Below are 12,844 nucleotides of genomic sequence, written 5' to 3' on the forward strand. Positions count from 1 at the left end.
AAGAAACTATCAGTTCAAACTTACTTATACATCTTTTAAGAGTCCTGAACCATCCATAATCTGAAAGCTTTTTCAAATACCAATAAGCCAGGCACAATTACCAATTATTAAAATAACAGTTATTATAGCCAGTGATTTCCATTGACCATATCTGCAATAATTAGGGCTGGTAGGTTTTCAAAAACATCGATTTTAAGAGTATATGGGAAGTCCGCGAAAGGCAATGTTTATAGGCTGTTAGGAATAAGGCATTCCTTTAACATGAAACAATGAATTTTAAACAGTAATAATAATAAAAAGGAAGAAACGAATGAATGAACGAATGAATCAGAAGCCAGTACCACAGAGTGAGTAAGAGCACATTCTCGGGGGATGAGGGGCAAGGGAAGGGAAAGCATTAGGACAAATACCAAATGTACGTGGGACTTAAAACCTAGATGACAGGTTGATGCGTGCAGCAAACCACCGTGGCACATGTATACTTATGTAACAATCCTGCACGTTCTGCACATGTAGCCCAGAACATAAAGTAAAATTTAAAAATTTTTAACAATTTTAAAAAAAGAGTGCATTCTCTGTAGTGAATATGTCTCAGTTCTGGGTGATCTGGGGCAAGATACTCAATGTCTCTATGTCTCAACATCCTCCTGAGAAAATGAAGCCAATTACAGTCCTAAATCACAGGGTTGTCGTGAGGATCCAAAAATGACGCATGTAAAAAGCATTTAACATGTTCACAAGAAACACTTACGTACTAATGGTCCTTATTCCAGGATGAGTTTTGGTTCCAACTCTGCAAATCATTAGCTGTGTGGTCTTGGGCAAGCGATTTAACACATCTAAGTGTTGGTTTATTCACCAAAAATGAAGAGTCTTGATTAGATGACTTCTTAATTTCTATGGCTTCTCCAAGCTCAAGACCTCCCTGACAACAGAAGCATCATTTATGATTTCAAATTCTTTCAGGTTTCTAGTTTTCACAACTTTCTTTTACAACTTATTGGTCACAGCCATGATTTATATGAAACCAAGTGTTTGGTCAACAGCACAATTCCTTAAATGAGACTGTGACTGTGCAAATCCTAGAACCTACTTTATAATGATCCTTTTAACAATCTGGTTTCAAACAACACATTGCAGCAAAAGACAGGCTTGCCCATGATAGTTAGAATCAATCTATTTCCATTCTGGTGGCCTTCCGATATGGAAGTTGTCCCAAAATCAAACTGCAGGTGTAGTATGTCACCATGCAGCCTGGTGCTGATGGACCATACATAAATTAAATTCATTCACTATGATCATGCTCCTTTCAAAGGAACTCTCAATTTCTTCCTAACAGAAACAATGCAAGCATCTACCCTCTCCAAACACTCTTAACAATGAAGTTGAGCGTTGCCATTAAAAGATCCATTTCTCAGCCGGGCACAGTGGTTCATGCCTGTAATCCCAGCACTTTGGGAGGCTGAGGTGGGCAGATCACCCAAGGTCAGAAGTTCGAGACCAGCCTGACCAACATGAAGAAACCCTGTCTCTACTAAAAAAATACAAAATTAGCCAGGTGTGGTAGCATGCGCCTGTAGTCCCAGTTACTCGAGAGGCTGAGGCAGGAGAATCACTTGAACCCGGGAGGCAGAGGTTGCAGTGAGCCGAGATCGTTCCATTGCATTCCAGCCTGGGCAACAAGAGCAAAACTCCATCTCAAAAAAAAAAAAAAAAAAAAAAAAAAAAAACACTCCATTTCTTCTGTATGTTTGCAGAAGAAAACACAAAACTATTTCAGGTGTATCATTCTTTTCTAGTTATTTTAAACTCATCAATGACTGATCTTTTATAAGAAAAGACTAAGCATGAATGTCTCCTTACAAGTCAGAAAATTTTAAATGACAATTGAGAAAGATACTTTCAATCATGGTCTGCACCATCACAGGGAATTCTATCTCCTAAACCTAGGTCATTCTCTCCTAACTTAGGTGAACAGGCACCCAAGTTATGTGAACAAGAGAGTTAGCACATATGCACAGAATTTAATATTGCTGCCACTTAAGACTTAAATAACAAAATTAACCTGACACGGTAACATCCATAGAAGACCGTGCAAACGGTAATTAGCTTTAATAACAGGAGGCGCTCACAGTGACTGCAAGAACCAAGCCAATCTTTGCTTTTTTCTGTTAATTCTTTAGATGCCCCTAAGCTGTATCAATGTTGTCAGTTTTCCCTGACACCCTGGTCAGTTTAAATCTCATCTCACGCTCACTGCCATCTCATTAAGAGAGAAGAATCAACAATCTCTAATGAAATAATTAATTCAAACAACAGTCATCGATGAATGCCAACGGCATTGGGAGAAAGATCGATGAGGAAATGAAAGGGTCAAGCTGCCACCCACCACAGGACCCCAACACTCAGTTTTAGAATCACTACACATGAGACAGACCTTTTCCCAAGCTGATGCAGCGTTAAGCCAGATGATACCACCAACAGATTAATCCTGCCAAAAACCCTGCATATGAATCTGATCAAGCTTTCATGATAACTTCCAGTTTATAGAAATACAGGGACTAGCGGGATGAGTTTAAAAGAAAACCAGCACCCAAATCCAGAATGTGGAACATTCTACTGAACAAGTGACCTGATTCCTTCAACAAGTCAATAGCATCGGGGGAAGGGGTGGGGGCAGAAGAACTGTTCTACATGTATAGAGCTTTAAAAGGCATAACCATCAAATGCACTGGACAGACTTCGTTCAAATCCTGGTTCTAAAGAAAAGTCATTTTTAAGTGAATAAAGGATGAAATCAATGCTGGGGAGGTGGGAAGTTCAACAGATCCCTGGGCTTCCCCCATCTCTCGCCATCTGATTTCCCAAACTGCATGTCCAGCCACCCCTGAGTTGAAAGGCCAGGGCCCAGCACAGAAACTAGGCTACAAATAGCTGGGCCACACCCAGCTCAGGACCAGGAAACCCCCACGTAAGATGATTCAGGTTTAGCAAAGGAAGAGGCAGTTCCTGGGGCTATTAGAGAGGAAATGTACAGGTTCCTTTGCTGGAAATTTTTGCCAGCAGGTTCATAGCAACCCTGAGGCTTCATGTGAAAGCCATTCACATAAAAAGCATAAAATCACAGGTCTGCTCAGAGTCATTTTATCACGTGAATCAAAACAAGGCACCTCTGAAGTGAAAGAGGAGAAAAAGAGACAACACCCAAGGAGTGGCTTAGATTTTGCATCCTTAACAGTGTCTACTCCAGCATTTCTACCCGGGGTTTTGTGGTTTGGCTTTGCTTTTCGTGTATCTTTTTAAAAATACATAATTGAGGCATAACTTGCATACAGTGCATGCGTTACATGTACAGCCCCATTTTTACTTTCTGCAAATTCAATTTTACTTGGATCGGTTTTGCAAGATAGTATCTCCTCTCCTCAAGGCATGTGCCAGTCAGAGCGATTCTGGAATGGAAAAGGAAACAGGTTAGGGGCCTGCTTCCAACTCTTGCGCCCTGCACACTGGTAGCCTGGGCAGCTGACATGCACCGTCCAGCCAGGACACAGATTAAAGCTGAACAGAGTCCCTTGGCAATGGAAGATAACAGCTTCTTCACTGCACCATTCCAGTACCTACCTCTGCCCACAAATGTTACTTTCCCCAAGGCTTCTAGCTCAAGTTGTAAGGATTTCTAACTGGCCACTGCACTGCCTGGAATTGCCCAACAAATATGGAACAATGGTTGACCTCTTTCACTCATTTCAAAGGCCTACCATTGTACGGGTTAACCTTCTTCTAAAAAATGGCAGACTTCCCCGGGGTCCTAACCATATAAAGAGATTAACAAAGATTTGAACGAAGTCTTTTTAAATTAAAATGTAATATTATTAATTCTTAATTTTTATTCTTAAAACTAGGTAGTCTAACATAAAAAGCTTCTTTGTTTGCTACTTGGAACTAGTAAAATTATAATTACAAATCCTTAAAAGTGAAAAACGTACTAAATGTGAAAAATTAGTTTAACGACACCATAATTCCATTTGAGGAAGTTTAGGAAGATGTGACACCAGTAAAAACTGTTCTACCAGAAACCAGGGGTAGAACCCAGTGTAACATTAATTCTTATTCCAAAAAGTGTACTGCTGGCTGGGCGCAGTGGCACTTTGGGAGGCCGAGGTGGGTGGATCACTTGAGGCCAAGAGTTTGAGACCAGCCTGGCCAACATGGTGAAATCCCAAGCCTACTAAAAATAAAAATTATCAAACAAAAAAAATTAGTCAGGTACAATGGTAGGCACCTGTAATCTCAGCTACTCAGGAGGCTGAGGCAGGCGAATTGCTTGAACCGGGAAAGTGGGGATTGCACTGAACTGAGATCACACCACTGCACTCCAGCACCGGCGACAAGAGTGAGAACCTGTCTCAAAAAAAAAAAAAAAAAAAAATTACGGCTTATCGTGGCTAAAATTATGTAACCAGCTCTTACCAAGCTACTGCGTATGTAAAGTATTTAAAATCTTTTCCAAAATTTCAGAATTCTTGGTATATACAAAGAACTCTGCAAAACAAAACTAAGAAATCTTCTAATATAGACTAAATGTGGCAGGAAAAAATACCGTTTAAATATAGAATTGTTTGAGAATAAAATGTACTAATATATAATACAATTAGATAAACATCTTGAAAAATGCATGATGCCTAATTAAATTCCATCCATTAATAGGGTAACAGCCTTGGGGCACTTTTACAAAAATGGCATTTCTGGTAAACACAACATTTAAAACAACTCAAACACACAGGCTCTGCCTGATGACATAATTATGTGTTTTTAATTTGGTGCCATCCTGACACTGTGCCTAAGAAAACTACTTCACAAATGGATCACTTTAGGACACTATCATCTCCATATGGTAATGCCAAAATAAAAACTCAGTACAAATATTCTCCTTAAAACCACAATTTTCAGCCAGGCACGGTGGCTCACACCCGTACTTGGGGAGGCCAATGCAAGAGGAATGCTTGAGGCCAGGAGTTCAAGACCAACCGGGCAACAGAGCAAGACTTCATCTCTACAAAAAATAAAATTTAAAAATTAGAGTGGTGAAGCACTCTGTAGTCCCAGCTACTCAGGAGGCCGAGGTGGGAAGATTCCTTGAGCCCAGGAGTTCAACGCTGCAGTGAGCTATGGTGGTGCCGCTGCACTCCAACCTGCACGACAGAGCAAGACCCTTGCATCCTTAACAGTGTCTACTCCAGCATTTCTACCCCGGGGTAGAAAAAAAAAACTGGCAAATGTGGCAAACGCATTCTCCAAATGGAATCCCAATCTCTTTGTGAGGCTACAAAGACACAAGCCTGAAACACATGGTGAAGGGAGTGTGAAGGAGCAGTAAAGACGCAGCTCCATGAGGAGAAGGCCCAGGTCTGATCCCAGTTCTTAAAACCCTGAGCAAGTTTTTAACTTCCCTATGCTTCGGCTTCCTCACTTGTAAATCACTGATCACGGCACCTGTCATGGAACTTCATTGGTTGGTGCCTCTAAAACTGATTTCTAGAAATCAGAGAAAATAATGGTCATAACGGTGCCTGGCATATAACAAATGCTCAGGAAATGCCAGCCCCTGTTATTTTTATTCTCATCTTAAGGCACATCTCAGCGGACGTTTTTCTCATCAGCACAGAGTACCTCTTAGGACAGATGACAAATACCAAGAAGTTTCCTTAAAAGCAGATGTCTTAGGCAACAATGGATGGACCCCAGAAACACTATGCTACATGAACAAAACCAGACACAAGAGGCCACCCTGTGATTCTACCTGTGCAAAGGCAAAACGCTAGAGACAGAGAAAAGATCACTGATTAACTAAGGCTGGGGGCGGGAGGGGGAACTGACTGCAAAGTCTAAAATTGGGCTAGGGGGAGGCTGCCCACCCTTACAAATTTACTAAACACTACAGAGCTGTGCACGTATAATGGGTGAATTGTACGGAATATAAATTATACTGCAATAAAGCCATACTAAAAACAAAACAGATGCATCTCCCAAGCGTTTCTGCAGGTACTTTCGTATCAATCTGGCAAGGAGAGTAAATTAAGGTATTTACAGAGTACAGTACAAATGATTGAAAACGCAAGGGCTTGGGCATAGTTCAGACTTGGATCCTAATCCTGACTCAGCTTCTTCCTAGGGCAAACTTTTTTTTTTTTTTTTTTTTTTTTTTTTTTTTTTTTTTGAGGGAGTCTTGCTCTGTCACCCAAACTGGAGTGCAGTGGTTCAAGCTCAGCTCACTGCAACCTCTGACTCCTGAGTTAGAGCAATTTTCCTGCGTCAGCCTCCCAAGTAGCTGGGACCACAGGCAGGCGCCACCACGCCCGGCTAATTTTTGTAATTTTAGGAGAGACTTGTTGGCCAGGTCCTAGGGCAAATTTTTTACTTCTCTCGCCCTTGGTTTCCACATCTGTAAAATGGGAATAAAACAACACTAAGTCCAGAGGCTGATGTCAACATCATAAAGCTCATCCTCCACAGTCTCCCCATATCAATCAATGGCACCACCTTTCACCCAAAGGCTGAGGCCAAAAGAGCAGGTGTCACTCGCAATGCCTTTCTCTCTTGTATCAACTCCAATCCATCTCACCAGCAGCACCCCGGGTCTCCCTGCTCCCATTCCTGGCCCTCTGCAGTCCCCGTGGCCCTCCACAGCCACAGGGACACACTTACAAAATACAAGGTCCATCTCCTGTACGCTCTGCTCAGAACTCTCCTGTGGCTTCCTCATCAGCCACATCCTCACCGTGGCCTGCCAGGCCTCCTCGCACCCCACCGCACAGCTCTCTTCCTGCCCAGCTCGCTGGCTCCTCCCACACGGGCCCTCTTGCCGTTCCTTCCACAGCAAGTTCCTGCCAGCCACTGAGCTGATATTTGCACTTGTTTCTGCGAGGCTCATCCCCTTGCCTCACTCAGATCTCAAATTCTCCTCCTCGGAGGGGCCTTATCCTAATAAAAACACGACCTGCTCTCCCACCAGACTCCAGCCCCCTGGCCTGACTTAGTTTTCTTTACAGCACTGACCACGGGAATCACCTCATCCACGTATCTATTTATCTTCTGTCATGCACTAGCATATAAACTCCATGCAGGCAGGGAGTCAATCTGTCCCCCCCACCATCCTAGCCAGTGATCCCACCGATCCCCAGAGCATGGAATGGTGCCTGGCATACGGCAGCATTCATTAAATAGTTGCTGAATGAATGAAGAAATGTCATAAAGCACTTGACACCATGCCTGGCCACATATGAGGTGATCAAGAACTGTTCATTGATAATAATAACATTACCAGTATTATTACTGCATTTCACAGGTAAGAATATGGGAGCCCCAAGAGGGCAACTGACTCACTCAGGTCAAACTCTACGTCTGATGTCTATGACTTCTATGACGCCTCCCATTTCACGGGCACAGAGTAACAGAATTCACCCACCACGGCAGGAACCTGAAAGATGATGTAGCTGATTCTCTCGCACACCCTGGGCCCTGCCTCCTCTCAGCTTCTAAGAGTCACCTATCCTCGGGGGTGGCCCACGGGCTGTTCCAATTCCAGAGCATTCCCTGGAAGGACAAGCAGGCATAAAGAATGCAGGCTTCTGTCTCACCCTAAGACAACTCTGAGAGGTAAGCGAGTGTGACTATTTCTGTTTTACAGAAGACGACACTGGGAAACAGAAAAAATGACATGCTCAAAAGTCATACACTCATTCACGGCAAGCTCAGGCTTCAGATTCTGAAAATGTTTAAAGTCTAGGCCTCTCTCTTTCCAAAATACTACATTGCCCTGCACATCCACTAAAAAAAGAAAAAATGAGAAAGAACTGTGACCAGTTTTACGTGTTTCAAATAGCATCAAGTTACAAGGGAAAGAATATCATAAAGCCCCCTCTACATGCGCATATGCACAAATGGCATTCTCAACTTCCTCCAGGACACGGGAATTTTAATACATCTACATTAAACACTCACAAACCACGTGTGATTATTTATACTGCAGGATTTCATAATGAGACTGTGCAATTTTTTGTAAACTCATTAGCTCTCACCAGGCCCAGATACCTTAAAACTTGGAAAAAGCGTGAGTTTTTACTTTGACGAAGTATGCTCTGTCTCATATATTAATAAGGGCACAGAAAAGCTTATACCACAGTATGACAGCCCTCTTTCCTATACACTTTATTATGACACTTTAGGAACAATGCCAAAACTCATGTCCAAGAATAGAATAAAACAGGCTATTTCTAATATGAAAACCCTTTAAAACTTTAAAACTCTCCTGAAGGCATGAAGAGATACTGAGGAGCAGGTGGGGACAAGGGACAAAGCTCCCATCCTCCCTCCCAAGTGTCCCTGTGTCCGCATCTGGACATCACTGCCGGCTACGTTACTAACACTCTGAGTTGAGGCCAGGCACGGTGGCTCACACCTGTAATCCCAGCACTTTGGGAGACTGAGGCAGGTGGATTATTTGAGGTCAGAAGTTCAAGACCAGCCTGGCCAACATGGTGAAGCCCCATCTCTACTAAAAATACAAAAATTAGCTGGGCATGTTGGTGCATGCCTGTAGTCCCAGCTACCTGGGAGGCTGAGGCAGGAGAATCGCTTGAACCCAGGAGGCAGAGTTTGCAGTGAGCCGAGATGGTGCCATTGCACTCCAGCCTGGGCAACAGAGTGAGACTCCATCTCAAAAAAATAAAAAATAAAAAATAAAAATAAAAAACTCTGAGTTGAAATGTCTGTTTAAGTCCTTAGCCCATTTTTGAGTTGGGTTCTTTGTTTTTTTACTGCTGATTTGTGGGAATCCCTTATACTTTTTAGTTATTAACTCCTTATCGGATATGCAGTTTGCCAACATTTTTCCCCATTCCACAGGTTGCCTTTTTACTCCATTGACTGTTTCCTTTGCTGTGTAGAAGCTTTTTAGTTCGATGCAGTCTCGTTTAGTTTTGGTTTTGTTGCCTGTGCTTCTAGTGTCGCACTCATGTAACTACCGCTAAGACCAGTGTTCTGAATGTCTTCACCTATGTTTTCTTCCAGGAGTTTCGTGGAACCAACTTAACCATCAAGGACAGATGAATGGGTAAAGACACATGGTAATGCACCTACAATGGAATACCAGGCAGCCTTAGAAAAGCAGTAGTTCCGCCACAAGCGCCAGCATGCAGGCACCTGGAGGGCTAATTGAAAGAGGCCAGGCACAGAAGGACAAATACCATGTGACTCCTCTCAGACGACGCATCTAAGTAGCTAAATTTATAGACTTGAAGAGTGGAATGGTGGTTGTCAGGGACCGCAGTGGGGGAAAATGGGGAGTTACCAATCAATGAGCACAAGGTTTCAGTTCAGCAAGAGGAATAAGCTCTAGAGAGCTCCCCCACAACACTGCACCTGCAGTCAGCAATAAAACATCGCACGCTGAAAAATCTCTTAAGAGGGTAGATCTTGGCCGGGCGCGGTGGCTCACGCCTATAATCCCAGCACTCTGGGATGCCGAGGCAGGCGGATCACAAGGTCAGGAGATTGAGACCATCCTGGCTAACACGGTGAAACTCCGTCTCTACTAAAAATACAAAAAATTAGCCAGGCGAGGTGGCGGATGCCTGTGGTCCCAGCTACTCGGGAGGCTGAGGCAGGAGAATGGCGCGAACCCAGGAGGCGGAGCTTGCAGTGAGCCAAGATTGAGCCACTACACTCCAGCCTGGGCGACAGAGCGAGATTCCATCTCAAAAGAATAAATAAATAAGAGGGTAGATCTCATGTTAAGTGCTCTTATCACAGTAACATTTTGCAAAGAACATTTTTTTAAAGACCGTGGGCACTGGCATAACAGCATAAACACCCCTCATTTGCCAAATCTCAGGGACCACATGTCCACACGATGCATGGGAGGTGCATATAACCCAGGGATGAAAACACTAGATGAGAACACTAGAGCTCAAAGGGGTTACGGGACTTCCTGGAGGTCACAGAGCTGGGGCCTGGATCCTCACCCTGGCAGGCCGGGCTCACAGCTCCAAACCTTTCCCCCACACCACATTCAGCACCTTGCTCCGTTCAGCAACTTCACTCCTCTGGCTCAGGGCTGTGGCCAGACAGGGCTGTCACCTGGAGATGTTCCAGCATAATTCAAGTGAGCAATGACAACAGAAAGGAGAGCAGAGAATGTGGAAGGCGAACCCTCTAATTGAATGCACCGAAACCTGCCATGGCGGGAAGAACCCGTCTGCAAGCTGCATTTTTTCTATCTTGTTTCTGCGGGAGACTTGACAGCACATACATAACCTGAGGGTTGCCGGGGCTCAGCGTCCCCCCACCTCAAGACTTCTAAGTCTCCTGACTGCTCAGGACTTCAGCAGCCCCACCAGGAAGAGCCCTGCTGAACAGCCCAGAGGGCCCCTGCCCTCTCACAGCCTCTAAGGGGGTGCTCTTCTTACACCCCAGTCTCTCTACCACAGCAGGAACCCCAAGACTTTGCTGTGTGGAGGAAACATTACTGTCACCAAACCATGTGACTTACACACACCCCCAATACCACTACAGACCACGGGGCCTGTTTTAGGACTACTAACATGTGCTTAACTCACATCTTTGGTAGGCTAGGCCTGGGGGCTCATGCCTATAATCCCAGCACTTCGGGAGACCAAGGCAGGAGGATCACTTGAGTTTGAGATCAACTAGGGCAACATAGTGAGACCCCATCTCTACATTTTTTTAAAAAAAGATATGCTTAACTCACATCTTTGGTAAAACATCTTTGATCAGGGAACATAAAAGAATGTAGAATCTGCAGCTGAATAATGATTCTTATTTCCACAGAACATACAAACTCAACACAACTCACTCCTCACAGGGAAGCCCTTCTTTAACTTTCTCAGTGCCGGCATGTACCCTGCTGTGGGATCACTGCTATTCCTTGTTCTACAAAAAAAAAAGAGCTCTTTTCATCACATACATCGCGTGAATCTCAGAACTCAATTTTACTCTTTAAATATTTTTAAAGCTGAAAGATTTATTTTCACTAAAAAAAAGTCAGTCCCTAAGTCAAGAGTTCACCTGGTGTCAAAGCAAGATTCCCTCCTTTTTCTGCATCTCTCTCCCCATTTTCCTTCCTACAGCTCATCTGAGTCCGAATAATGTTCTTAAATAAGTCTTCTCGCTCGTTCCCCACAAATCCCTCTTATCTTTTCATTAGCAACAAAACCTCTGGTGGGCACAGCTGTAGTCGGGTGAGCCTTGCGTGACACAAGTCCTCACTCCTGGAATCCAGGCCAGCTCAGGACACCACATCCCACCACAACTGGCTTCCCGGGGCTACTGGCCATAAAGTTTACCTTCAGCAAGGACACTGGGACAACCATATGTTTTCCAGATCCACCTCAATTCCAAGACAAAGCGTCTGAACCCCTCAGCCAAATTCCAGACAGAACTGAACAGTCCACCTCATCTGTTCAGCTAAGCCCCTACCCCTGTTCAGCCTAGGTGAACAGTCCACCCCCTGTTCAGCTAGGCTCTGAACTGATGGGCACTGGGCAAATCCCCATGTAGCTCCATGGCCCGCCGTACCCACCCACCCTGACATTTCCACTGTCAGATACCCAACCCCCACCTTCACTGGCAATGACATCATTCTTTCTGAGCTACCTTAATTCACCACGCACTGCTTTCCTTTCCCAGCTCTTAACTGTAATTAAACAATTTTTGTGTAATTTTGTGTAATTCTTGTTTATGTATATGTGTTTTTTAGCGACAGGCTCTCACTCTGTCGCCCAGGCTGGAGTGTACTGGCATGATCACAGCTCACTGCAGCCTCGAACTCCTGGGCTCAAGTGATCTTCCTGCCTCAGCCTCCAGAATAGCTGGGACTACAGGCATGCACCACCACTCCCAGCTAATTTTTAAAAATTTGTTGTAGAGATGGGGGTCACTATGTTGCCCAGCCTGGTCTCAAACTCCTGGTCAAAAGCAATCCGCCTGCCTCAGTCTCCCGAGTAGCTTCCACCACAGGAGCGCGCTGCTACACCTAGCTTTTTTTTTTTATTTTTTTTTATTTTTTTTTTTTGAGACAGAGTCTGTCGCTCAGGCTAGAGTGCAGTGGCGCAATCTCGGCTCACTGCAAGCTCTGCCTCCCAGATTCACGCCATTCTCCTGCCTCAGCCTCCCGAGTAGCTGGGACTACAGACACCCGCCACCACGCCCGGCTAATTTTTTTGTATTTTTAGTAGAGACAGGGTTTCACCATGTTAGCCAGGATGGTCTCGATCTCCAGACCTCGTGATCCGCACGCCTCGGATTACAGGTGTGACCAGCTAATTTTCTGTAGAGATGAAGGTCACTATGTTGCCCAGGCTGGTCTCAAACTCCTGGCCTTAAGCAGTCTTCCTGCTTCAGCCTCCCAAAGCACTGGGATTACAGGCACGAGCCACTGTACCCAGCCCAGTCTTTACATATCTTCCTCACCTACCTTGTAGTCTTGTTAACAGTAGTAAACCCAGTGCCTGGCGCATGATGGGCACTAAATGTCTGGTGAATGGAGAGTAAATGACAAGCAAAGCCTCCCCCATCAACCTTAAAAGAGCCCCTTGTCCATGAACCATGACTAAATGGCAATCTAAACCAGCTTGCCAAATAATCTTCTTTCTTTCACTGATGGGGTACTGGAATCAGTGATATGAGATGGGTAAGATTGTCCATTCCTCTTCAGCAAGTATCCTAAGTACTTAGGGTGAGGGAAAGTTCAGATGGATCAGGCCCAGCCCTTCTTGAACTAGAAAGGAAAAGGAGAGAAAAATGGTTTGCTTCAAGAAGGAAAAGC

General features: G+C 44.4%; 2 protein-coding genes across 6 annotated transcripts in view; one reads left to right on the top strand and one right to left on the bottom strand.

Moving 5' to 3' along the window:
* HSPA14 (heat shock protein family A (Hsp70) member 14) overlaps window positions 1-12,844 on the top strand; it is a 691,631-nt gene that overhangs the window by 416,852 nt on the left and 261,935 nt on the right. The gene's annotated exons all lie outside the window — the stretch shown is intronic.
* FAM107B (family with sequence similarity 107 member B) overlaps window positions 1-12,844 on the bottom strand; it is a 253,351-nt gene that overhangs the window by 71,607 nt on the left and 168,900 nt on the right. Inside the window, exon 1 of one of the 5 annotated variants that reach the window (XM_050803272.1) lies at window positions 6,706-9,552. The exons of 2 other annotated variants lie outside the window; for them this stretch is intronic. In XM_050803272.1, coding sequence (XP_050659229.1) covers window positions 6,706-6,931 — 226 coding nt within the window. In that variant the 5' untranslated portion in view covers window positions 6,932-9,552. Of the gene's footprint in view, window positions 1-751; window positions 3,883-4,282; window positions 4,557-6,705; window positions 9,553-12,844 lie in introns of those variants that run through there. 2 more of the 5 variants (XM_050803280.1, XM_050803279.1) reach the window with 2 other exon arrangements.

Source organism: Macaca thibetana, chromosome 9, assembly GCF_024542745.1.
Source record: "Macaca thibetana thibetana isolate TM-01 chromosome 9, ASM2454274v1, whole genome shotgun sequence".
NCBI lineage: Eukaryota > Metazoa > Chordata > Mammalia > Primates > Cercopithecidae > Macaca > Macaca thibetana.